General features: G+C 34.9%; 1 protein-coding gene across 2 annotated transcripts in view; it reads right to left on the bottom strand.

Moving 5' to 3' along the window:
- Positions 1–1,757: 1,757 nt before the first annotated feature.
- The window catches only part of isca1 (iron-sulfur cluster assembly 1), a 27,143-nt gene continuing 15,938 nt past the window's right edge, over positions 1,758–12,962 (bottom strand). The window contains exons 2-4 of one of the 2 annotated variants that reach the window (XM_057358893.1): positions 3,403–3,456; positions 3,187–3,292; positions 1,762–3,067 (exon numbers count right to left, since the gene is read on the bottom strand). In XM_057358893.1, the coding sequence (XP_057214876.1) occupies positions 2,919–3,067; positions 3,187–3,292; positions 3,403–3,456 (309 nt within the window). In that variant the 3' untranslated portion in view covers positions 1,762–2,918. Of the gene's footprint in view, positions 3,068–3,186; positions 3,293–3,402; positions 3,457–12,962 lie in introns of both variants that reach the window. The other variant, XM_057358901.1, reaches the window with a different exon arrangement.

Here is a 12,962-nt window from a genome sequence, read left to right as displayed (position 1 = left end):
AATCCTGCATTTGTCCCGCCTGTAGCGTGTCATCGTAGAAATCCTCGCCCGCATCTAACGAGACAGTCATCCTCTTGATAGACAAACTCAGGAATATTTATAGGGATGCCCGTTTCCTCCTCTGCATGATCACCCCAGGTCCCCGCGACCTCTGCTAGGACGGCCAAGGCTGCCTCTGGGTTGGTCTCCGTGGACAGAAGCGGACCATGCCTCGCTGCTACCCCGCTAAGCACACGCTCTACGAATGCTACACGCTGCTCGAGCGTGGAATGGCAGAGCCGCTGGCAATGTGCACATGCCCTGGGATTAGAGACAGCAAGCCTCGCATGGATTATCCCCAGACACACCGGGCAGTGCTCATGAGTATCCTTTTCTGATAGTGAATACCCACATGCCATAGGGCAGGGGCGATCTTTTTTAGACATTTTCTTCTCAAAAGAGGTTTACTTAGCTGTTGGTAGCAGTGCTAAACTGAAGCTAAAAAAACACTTATTTTATTATAGTTTCAACTGGAAACACCACATGTGCTACCACTCGTGAAAACAGAATTGCGTAACGGTGTCCTAGCAGCACGGTGAATAGCGGAAGAACAAAGGGAATGACACATGTGACTGTATTTATATGCTGTGGGCAGGAAATCCCACACACGTCGTCATGTGTCATGTGTATATAGGTGTCTTCAGTAGATGGCGCAAGAGCGCAATATCCCATAGTCATGTGTTGTACCGAGTGGACAGACTGAATGGGAACGTCCTAAGTTTGAAGTAGATGCTATAGCGAGGTGGGACCCGGAAACAGTATTCCTTACATCACGACTTAACAAGCGGCTTAAACAAGCAACTTAACAAGCGGCTAAAACATTTGAAAAGTAACTGACACTACTGGAACTGTAAACAGGATGGGTTCTTTGGTCAGATGAAAGTAAAAAAATGTTTTTTTGGCAGCAAACTCTTAAAGTGGGTTTGGTGTAACAAGGATTTAAAATGTGTAAAATTACATACACTGCTGAGATCCCCCTGAGATTCACTAATAAAAGGATAGCTTTTTGTAAACAAAAAAAGCGTAATAATGCAGATCTTTTTCTTCTTCTCACAGTCTTCTTTGGTCATATTGACCAAGGGTGTGAATCATTTTGAGCACAACTTTACTTAATACAAAATTATATTTAAACCTGCAGCCAGGACTATTTGTAATTGTTTTGGGAGTTTCTAAGAAGTTTTTCTTTTTATTCTTTTTTAATTTTACTGTCCTTGTAAAATATCTTTCCAAATGTGTTGGGACTTTGAGTAAATATGCTGTGTAAAAATGGACACATTTGCCATTTTGTTTTTAAACTAGGTTTTATCTTTATCTAAAATACATCTTATAGTTTTTCGTGGTTTACTGTTTTCAACATAAAACCATACAAAATAATGTGCAGAACGTTCTGCAAAAATATAACCTTTGATTACTTTAATATTGACTGAGTAATGTCATGTCAAATTGAAATCATAGTGAAACTAATGGTAGTAATCAAATTTGGTGCTTTTTACCTCAATTAGACTTTGGACTTTAGTCTGTTTTTTTTCATGAAACAGAATAACTCAAATTAACCTATAGGTTACTCTAAATGTACTCCGCAACTCTGAATTTGTTCATCTTGCTTTGTGCAATAGACCACACAACTTTAAGATTATTATTACTGGACCTAATGTACACTGGCATAAAACAAGTAAAAATAAGTCTTCACACCAATATTCATATTTTTTTTAAATGTTTGGTTTACACAGAATGTCGTCTGTCCACGGTTATTTCTAATCTATAATTTATAGTACTGTTTACCATAGGTAAATAGATCCATACAAAAAGATCAATTTGTATTGTTAGATATTTTCTCAGTCTATTAACATTTAATGTATTTAATGATCAAGTATTGTTCCTTTGATACTGAATAAAGATTTTAGTTGGCAGCTTTCTGCATTTTGCTAATACAAAATAAAAATAAATGGGCTAACAGTGAATGGATATTGACCTTTAATTAAGAACTCTAGACATTTATGCTTGAAGTTTATTTGTTTGTTAAGAGAAAAGAGTTAAAATGATTTGCATTATGTACACAGTCATACAACACAACATCAACTTACATGTTAGAGAGCAGATTATAACTTACTATCTGATAGGAAATTTAAATCTTTCTTACGTTTTAATCTACATTTTACTTAGATTATTACTAAACAACACTGTTTCACAATTCATTAAAGGTGCGCAAATGAAGCTTTGCGTTATACGGACACACATATAATACTACTTTCAGCAGCCATCCAGGAAAAGCCTCATTATCTGGTTTACCACATATGAATGTCAACTCCTATGTGCCATAAGCAAACATGACATACCAGTTTATTTGGAAAAAAATATTTGTATTTCAGGGGACACTTCTAGTGAATAACATCTTAAAATGTTGACTGTTAAAGGGACAGACCACCCCAGTTTCTTTTCATTTACTCACCCTCATGTCATTCCAAACTTGTACGACCTTTCTTCTGTGGAACACTAAAGATACTTCGAAAATGTAACCAAACAATATTGTCCTTCATTGTTTTCCCTGTATGGACACTGTAGGTCTTAGCCACTGAGACGTTTCTCAAAATATCCTCTTTTGTGTTTAAAAGAGGAGAGAAAGTCATACAGGTTTTGAAATGACACAAAAGTGAGTAAGTTAAGAATTCGGTTTTATTCAGAAACATTCACAGAGAATATTTATTGTTTTAGATATAGAATATCTAAGCCATGCTGATTTAGCTGGAGGTAATGCCAAAATGCTCCACAAAACATTAACCACTTTCTTTAAATCTCTGTGCTTTACCCACAAATTCACAGGATCTCTGAAATTAGATCCTTATTCTGCTAGTGTAGATCTCTTATTTCAGGGCAGAGGTTCATATGTTAAAGCTTTCACCACAACCACATGTTCCTTTAATGTTGGGATTGTTGAAGACAAACTCGCTGGAAAGTTTAGTTTCAACAAAGTCCATCTCTGTGCCCAGCAATGTCAACTGTGCCTTCTTCTCAATAAAAACTCTTACACCTACAAAAAAGCAGCAATATAAACACAAATTGAATGTTTACATGGCAATCTAGTGATTACCTAGTCTAGTAATTAAACATTGTTAATTATACACTGAAAATATCAGTTCATTTACTCACCATCTTGCAATACCTCCTCATCTGATTTGTCTTTCTCTTTGGTGTAGTCAAGAGTGTAGGTGAGGCCATTGCATCCTCTGGTTCGAACACCGACCTTGAGGCCCATCTGTTTTAAACAAAGTAAGTAATGTTGACAAACAATGCACAGAGTAAAAAATATATGAATACAAATATATATATAAAGTTGAATGTAAACTGAATGTAAAAAAGTCTCACATATTCTGGCTTATCCTGTAAAAGTTGTTTGACTTTACTCACAGCTGAAGGCGTCTGAGAATGAATGAAAAAATAAATGAAATTAGCATCACTTGATAAGCATAACATACGATAAATTAAAAATGGTGTGATTTAAGAAATGCTACATCTTTGAAATTCCAAAAAACTGCTACATTCAATACGAAAGTAATTCCCGTGGCTCATAACGATTGAGATCTTATAAAGTGATTTGAACGGTCTGTCCAAGAAACTTAATGTTATTTACAACGTTATAATCTGCAATCCACAGCCACAGGCAGTCGGTTTCCGCACGCGCTAGACTGCATTCCAAAACGCGTCTTGTGCCCTTGAAAGTAACTGCAGGAAGTCTCTGATAATGGAAAAACTATGTTGTTTTTATTACTGCATTCTTTATGTATGATTTATATATATTATTTAGTTATATTTACGAAAAACAGCTGTTCATCTCCCTCCAGAACTTGCACTTCAAAGGATCTGCCCTTCTAAGTGCGTGGGGCACATGAATGCAATTGGAACTCACCCGAAGATGCGATAATAGCATTCAGTTTCTTGCACAGACCAATTGATTTGCTTTATAAGATGTCAGTTAAACGTCAAGGGGCAGGGATTACTAATGTATTAACGTTTTTAACTTTTATTCATTTGAATTTCATTAATTCAGCCAAATATCATTATAAATATCTTATTTAAAAAACAATGCCACCCACATCTTGGGAGTAGGCTACTGGGGGACAGAGCGTGAGTAAATTATCAGCAATTAAATTTTTTGGTAAACTAAAGCACTAAGGAATATAAAATACAATTAAAAAGACAATACCCCTTTCAATTAAATATAATGAAAAGGCACAAATACTGTATGCAATATTTGTGTGTATGTTTTAATATATTAGAAGTAACAGCAACAAAAACAGTATAAAAGGAATAAAATGCAATAAATAATAGAAATACAAATTAACAGAAGAAATGATGATATGGTAAAAAACTGGCCCGCATCCTATTTATACCCTGCTGTAATGGCTGGAATACACTACAAGACTTTTAAAATCTGAACAGATTTTTTTTAAACTAGACATTATACACGGGTGCGACCGCACTTGGCCCCATCCTCTAATTAAAAAAATAAACATATTAATTAATTTCAGTGTTTTGGTTGATTTCGTGAAATAAGAGTTCATTCAAAATAATAATTTGAACAATGTAAGGCATACTGTTTCTAAGACGGGCTGCTCTCAGGGCTCTAGACTCATTTTCCCCACTGGTCGCACTGGTGTGACCCACTTTCTCAGTTGGTCGCACCAACTTACAATTTGGTCGCACCTTTTTTATAGCAAACATAATGACCTTGCATAATGACCTCAGTTGATGAATCGTTCTGTTAATTTGTCACTCTGTCTTTTAAAATAGTCGGCTATAGACCGCTTCATATTTGCGGTTTAACACTTGCGAGTAGGGCTGGGCGGTATGACGGAATAAAATGTCAACCGTAAGAGATTTTTCTATTCCGTGTAGTATTCCACGGAATGTAAATAAGTCGGCACACTGCAAGTTGGCTGATATGATGAGAAAAAATATGTGAATTAATCTACCCATAACAAATTAACAAATAAAATACTCTTTTGACCTTTTTTCAGTCTGTAGAATTCGTGATCCGCATTCTCTCTCACCCGCATTGCTCGTGCAGGGGTGCAGGGATTTGCGCGTGCATATGAAAAAAGCTCATTCTCACATATTTCAGAAGTCAGGTTGCTTTGTAAAGCTGTTAATAGTTTTAATAAAGTTTAACTTTAGGCGAGCCGAGGCGAAACTTGCGCAATGATGCTCGTCGTGTGAGCGCTTTTAACGTGATACGCTGCTACCTCCCGTTTTGGGAGACGCGTGTGGAGTCACTAGAGACTCGCAGTGCAAAGACAAGTGCAAGAATAAACAAACCTAAAGACAGAGTCGCAACACAGTAACAGTGCGCATCTAATACAGAGTGAAGAGCGATGAAGACCTACAGTACAGACCCCATGAACACCAGTTTATAACACCAGTCATATAGGCCTACATGTATTCTCATTGTTTGTGCATATATTCAGACTTCATTGTCATACATGTTGTCTATCTTCCTACTGTATACATATTTGTTTATATTTATCTTCTGGCTATAGCCTATCATAATAAATCTGATTATCAGAACTTAATTTGATATCTTTGCTACATTTTCAAAACTTGCCTACATTTTAACTATGGTGAGCATTTACAGTAAATGAACTGTAATAAATAAATAAATTAAATCAATCTAAGAAAAATGAGGTATGAGTGACTGATTTGATGGAGTCTCGTGAGTTCAGTGTTTGACACATGAGTTGTTTCAACAAAATGACATTAGCGGACATTGACGCGCTGTTTGTTTTTCACAGCTGTTAGGACATCGCAAAACATAAAACACTTCATTGGATAGGATTTTTCCTTTGTCAGCTGCATGTGCGGAACACTTGGCAACATGTTTTTGAGCACATTCACACCCAGCTGTAATTCAGGTAAAAATATTCTCTGAATGTGCCACGTGAAACATTGATTCTGACATCAATGTTCCATGAGAGAGTTTTAAAAGCATATGGAGCGCTCTAGTGCTTTTATGCCGTTCGGTCTGCGCAACACCGAATGAAGTCAAACACACACTTTAGTTTGGAGACAGAGGGAGTGCAAGAGCGCTCTTTCCTGCAATTATCACAAGCGCGTCATTCACCACTCATAAATTACATTAAATGATCAAATAAATCTTTGGCGGGGGACAAAAATTCATTTTACGCACTCGCACCAATGCGACCCTGTGACATTTTACCTCGCATGTTATAAAAATCGATCGCATTTGCGAGCATTTTGGTCGCAGTCTAGAGCCCTGGCTCTGTTTGGTGGGTGTTTTTGTGGAAAATTGTAATGACTGGAATATATGTAGAAAACAGAAAAAAACTTTTTTAAGAGGAGAAGAGAGATATTTGAAACTGACTGCAGCGAGGAGCGTGTTTTAAAACTGGACCGGTGACTGTGGTGATCAGCGCCTGACACAAACTTGTTCATGGCACTTAAGAAATTTCAAATCCCTTGAGAAATCTTTGAAATGGACTGCAGTAAGGAGTGTCTGGACTTTCTGGTAGGATAGCAGTTGAGAGTGTTTATAAGTGAGTGATTACAGTATAAACGCATTAAACACAAAATCCTGCCGATTCATTGTAATTCATATTTCATTCTCACAATTCAGCGTTTATTAAGGCTGATTTTAGTCTAGAATTTGTTCTTAAACATTACTGATATTTAAACTTTTACAATGCAATTTTCTTTAACAGAGTTTGTAATCTTTTCTGTACATTTTCTTACTCGCATACAAATGTTTACATTGCTCATTCTCTTTTTATGAATGATCTTGCTTATAAATAAATGTTCACATTATTTGCTTATTTCTGTTTCATTTGTTTTTACTGCAGTCATTTACTGTGATTTTATTTTCTAACCCATTTTGAGGTTCCCTTTTTGAAAAAGGGTGTTGACAAAATTACTGAAATTGGACTGTTTTTACCTCGCCATATTTTAATATGTATTGTAAATTGAAATAATTAAAGAAAAACATCATATATTTTTAACAGAATATGGCTATAAGTAATTTCAAAGTATTAATAGAATCACAGTATACTGCTGGCATCTCTGCTTAAAATAAAAAAATTACTGGAAAATACTGTTTGTCATTGTTACAGTAATAAGCTGTAATTCAGTTTCACAGTATTCATACAGTAGAATGTACACTGTACACTGGCCTTTACTGTTTAATGTTTGTTGTTTTATTGGCTTTGTAATGTGTCTTTAAAGGGTCCTTAGAAACATTTGTTCCGAAATTGTGGTGTTATAGAATGATTTGTGCATCAATAAGCTGGTGTATTATGTTGACAGCCTGGTGTTGTGGGCTGCTCCTGGTGAAGAAGTCCAGGGCCACTTTTTAGTCGATACGGTCTATAAAATAATCCATAAAGCCACACAGGTGTTATAAGCGTTATGACAAATGTCCGCGACAGTACTGTCAGATGCAGGTTATATTACGGCAGTGACCTAAATCGTTCACTCATTTTCATTCACTTCTTCCCCATATAGTGGACTAGTTAGTAGCACCCGGCCCGCTATATAGAGAATAGTGAATGTGCGAACGAGTGAGCAAATTGAGACGCAGCTCAGGAATTATACTTTTCTGGTCGCCACAACGTAAATTTGGTCATCAGGGTAGGGGTGCACCAACCATTCGTAAGTTCTTTCCTCAAGTAATTTTCTTTTTAAAGTACATTGTAATTTCTTCTCTTTACATGTATGTCTGTCATTGGGTTTAATCCCTTCATTGACTTTATGTACTTTACTGTTTACATAATTGTCATCGAATATCCTTGTTTCCTGATAGTTTTTCATTTTTTGTACAATTTTGCATATTCTGCAATTTAAAAAAAATTGTAAGTTCTTTCTTAAACGTGAACGTGAAGCCCACACTAGAGGCTTAGTAACTACTAGCTAGTTTGTAACTAAATCTGTATGTTATTCGGTTGCACCATTTGGTCTTAAGGCAGAACATAGCTAGTTGTTCGTAAGCTCTCTGTAAAGTAATGCGTAGTCGCATAATATGACGTTTACATTTAATAGTCCAATAGCAGCCTTTAAATTCGTGAAAAAAGTTGTGTCGAACCGTCAAAATGTTGAAAATTTCACAACATTCTTGATTTAAACTTATTTTACCTCACATAATAACGGTAAAAAATATATATATTAAATATAATACTACCTATTATGGATAACATATTTCAAATTAGATTAATAAACAAATGCTGATTAAAAACAATACAGTAGGGCTACAGCTATCGATTATTTTAGTAATCGAGTATTCTACTGATTTTCCATCAATTAATCGGATATTCGGATAATAAATACTAAATATAATGCAATACTAAATATACAAGAGAAAATAAGACATGTCTCTTAAAATGAACAATTAATTTGTTTCCTTTTTAGAAAAAATAAAAATGTTATTGCTGAAATTGCATACATTAATATCTGTGAAAAGTTAACCCATTTAATACATAACATTGCCATATTACATTCAAAATGCAACATAATACAAATGTATAAATAAGAAACATTAATAAAAATAGAAAGAATAATTTCAAAGGTAAACAACTAACTTCAGCTTATGCATGATGCATTTAGTTTATCTAAATTAGTTTTTGTTTCTTTTTTCTTTACTATTAAATAGTAATATATTTGTCCACATAAAATACAGAGTTAACCGGACTTTTATTTTGGCAGGTTGTTGGAAGACGCTTATTTTTTAGTATGTCTGTTTCTTCACTCAAACAATAAAATGTTTGTGAAATAAACTCAGAGCAACTCTGGAGATGAAGTTCATGTGTTCATGTCCTCATAAAGCGCAGACGCAGACAAATTCATGAGCATCATGCGTGCAGTAGGGCTGCAGCTATCGATTATTTTAGTAATCGAGTATTCTACTGATTTTCCATCAATTAATCGGATATTCGGATAATAAATACTAAATATAATGCAATAGTAAATATACAAGAGAAAATAAGACATGTCTCTTAAAATGACAACTAATTTGTTTCCTTTTTAGAAAAAATAAAAATGTTATTGCTGAAATTGCATACATTAATATCTGTGAAAAGTTAACCCATTCAATACATAACATTGCCATATTACATTCAAAATGCAATATAATACAAATGTATAAATAAGAAACATTAATAAAAATAGAAAGAATAATTTCAAAGGTAAACAACTAACTTCAGCTTATGCATGATTAGGGTTGGGAATCGAAAATCAATTCCAATTTGGAATCAGAATTGAAAGGCTAGGAATCGGCTCGGAATCGAAAGGAATAGGAATCGGATACTTGAGATTAAAATTTGAATTCCTCTTATCAATTCCTGTGTGCATATTTTCAGAAAAGTACATGCGTTGCATGATCTGCTGATATCTCAATAAAAGCCCTTATGAAAATTATCGATATTTTTTACTATAGTAAGCATAGTTTAGCTATAGAATTTGCATTAAAGCACAGGAATCACAAATTAACCATAGTTGCATTATAGTAACTGCAGTTTAACCATGATGTAGTTCAACTATGATAATACAAATTGTAATAAATCAGAAAAGGTGTGTTTCTATGTTTAAATATACACAAAACGGTGCTCATAAATATATATATATATTTTGCAAACAAGTCAATAAGCAGGCTAAATGACCATACAGGTTGATATCTAAATGTTTTACTTCAACTGTGGAATCGAAACTGGGAATCGATAAGAATCGAAATCGATAAGCAGAATCAGAATTGGAATCGATAAAATTGAAACGATTCCCAACCCTATGCATGATGCATTTAGTTTATCTAAATTAGTTTTTGTTTCTTTTTTCTTTACTATTAAATAGTAATATATTTGTCCACATAAAATACCGAGTTAACCGGACTTTTATTTTGGCAGCTTGTCGGAAGTCGCTTATTTTTTAGTATGTCTGTTTCTTCACTCAAACAATAAAATGTTGGTGAAATAAACTCTCAGAGTAAATCTGGAGATAAAGTTCATGTCCTTATAAAGCGCAGACGCAGTCAAACGTGTAGCATGTTAAACTGTGCAGTTCATTCACTCAGACACGCAGAACAGCCAGATGGCATGTGTAAATAACATGATTTGGCATCCACTAGTCCACGAATCTAGTTTGATGGACTCAATGCAGCCGGAAAACAAGTTTCACTCGCAAAATAGACTAAAACAGTAAAATAGCAGTTCACCATTTCAATAAGCTATCACTTATTTATCAGCATGAGAAATAAGTGTGAGCGTGTGAACAGACTAAAATGCGCATGTCTCACGGTGAATGAGTGAGACTTGAGAGCCCTGTAAAATTAATTGAGTTTTGCGGTCTGTGCGTTAGTAATAATGGTCCATGGGGAAACGCAGTGCTCCGTGTGTACTGTAGTTAAATGGATTAAAACGAAGCTGATTTTTTGTATTCGAATAACTCGAGTAACTCAAGGAATCGTTTCAGCCCTAGCGTGCAGCACGTTAAACTGTGCAGTTCATTCACTCAGACACGCAGAACAGACAGATGGCATGTGTAAATAACAGGATTCGGCATCCAGTAGTCCGAATCTAGTTTTATGACTCAATGCAGCCGGAAAACAAGTTTCACTCGCAAAATAGACTAAAGCTAAGTAAAATAGCAGTTCACCATTTCAATAAGCTATCACTTATTTATCAGCATGAGAAATACGTGTGAGCGTGTGAACAAACTAAAGTGCGTGTGTCTCACGGTGAATGAGTGAGACTTGAGAGCCCTGTAACATGCATCAAGTTTAGCGGGTTGTGCGTTAGTATTAATGGTCCATGGGGAAACGCAGTGCTCCATGTGTACTGTAGTTAAATGGATTAAACAAAGCTTCGAGGCAACAAAAATTGCCTCGAAGCTTTGAACAGTGATGGGCGACACGGAAATCCTTAACACAGCAATCTGCCATAAACAATGAGCTTTTGTCCTCATAATATACATTCATTAATACCTGCAGACTCTGTGCTGACTGATTATGGCTCACTGCGAATATGGATGGACACGGCAGGAGTACAGTACTGGGCTATAGCATTAGCCTATAGCTGACAAACTAACAACACAGCTGTGATAAAACTATGTGAGCATAAAACTGTGTTCGGATATCAAAATGAAAAACAGTATGTGATTTTTATTCCAGTCATTGAACAAAAATACTAAATAAATGTAAAAGTTGAGAAACAAAAATACGTGGGGCTCTTAAAATGGTAGCAAAATATGTCAGAACGCAGGCTTAACCTAAAACCTTGTGAGTTTTTGTGACAGTTCAGATGCAATTAGACACGAAAATGAACTTTAGTACGTTACTCATGTGCTATGGTGATAGCTGGTGTCTGTGCGAGTACACGCTCATGTGAGAACGCCTACACATAATCAACACGTCTTTTTTATCTGCAAAGCATATCGGCGTAATCTTTCATATCGGACCGATGCCGATATTTAATTTATAAGCAAATATCGGCCGATAATATCGTGCATCCCTAATATATACTCATCATGGCTATCTTTGTTACATAAAGTGTAGATTTGTTGAGATGTTTGTAACTTATTTTAACATTCTACCATGGTATTTTACCAAAATTGTGTTGTGTATATGTATTTGAACACATTCCTTATTTTTAAGGCAGTATTAAACCTCTTTTTTGTTCATTCTCTGTATGTTCCTTAAAAAAATCTACCTTTATTTGGTTTTCTGAAAACTGATTTTGTGTTGTATCAGCTTTATTTGCAACAGTTGCTGATGTAGTCATATTAATGGAAACTACTACATTGGTCATAATTTTGGAAACATTTGTTTAATGCTTTTCAGTACACTACACTATGAATGATAATTAATTTGCATCAGAGGATGAAGGTCTGTGACAGAGGTGGAGGTTTAAAATGTTAGGCCCAGTCACATGTCCAATATATCACGTAGCCTTTATATATCCTTTTCAAATACACATACATTTTGTTTGTTCGTTTGTTCAGGGTTCTTACACCTTTTCGAACATCAAAATCCAGCACTTTAAAAGCACTTTTAATGTGTGTTTTTATACTTTCCCAGTCACTTACAACTGCGTTAATTACATGCTGACATACATATACTGTATGTTCCTTTGTAGATAATCCATAGTTATACTGTATGCCAATTATATGTAATTATACTATATACTAACTATACTAAATTTATTCCATAAAAGACTTGAGCAAATTGTCATCTAACTCACAAAGCAGACATCCTATACAGTACTGTGGGCACTTATTTGTAATTGATATGATTTGACCACATAAAATAACACAAAAGAAACATGGAAAGAACATGGGTGCGAATTATAGGTTGCCGCTGCATCACAAATAGAGAATCGATCAAGTTTTTCTTTAAATTTAAAACAATTTTTGCTCATTAAAATGTAATTAATATAATACTGTTCCTATGTAATTTGTTTTGAAAATTAGTCACCAAATGTGGGAACAGTAGGTTGTAAGCTTTCAAATGATATATTTAGTTTGTCAATATTACTTTAGGATAAGACTAAGGTACTGTTTTAACAGTATGGAAAATGCCCCACCTGTAAATTTGTTACAGTTCAGAAGAAAAAACATTAACTGGTTATCATATCTATCATATATATTTCAATCTTAAAGATATTTGTTTAACATTACGTTATAAAAGTTCCCTTGATTGTATTTTGTTCAAACTTTTGTGTAGTGTTAAAAAATTAAAACAGGAATGTATTTCTCTGTTTCAATACACAGCCACTAGATGGCGCATCTACACCATTTATACCACACAGCACCCAACCCCCACCCCGTCACAAAAACATTTTGCACTTTACGCGGGTGATCCCAGCGAGCTAAAAAAAATTAAAAAATCTTTATTTATACGAAAAAAATCTAATCCCTGATATCGTTAACATCGTATT

The sequence above is a fragment of the Triplophysa rosa genome, linkage group LG2 (genome assembly GCF_024868665.1).
Source record: "Triplophysa rosa linkage group LG2, Trosa_1v2, whole genome shotgun sequence".
Lineage (NCBI taxonomy): Eukaryota > Metazoa > Chordata > Actinopteri > Cypriniformes > Nemacheilidae > Triplophysa > Triplophysa rosa.
Note: the sequence above shows the minus strand (reverse complement) of the source record. Positions and strands in the feature narration are given on the sequence as shown.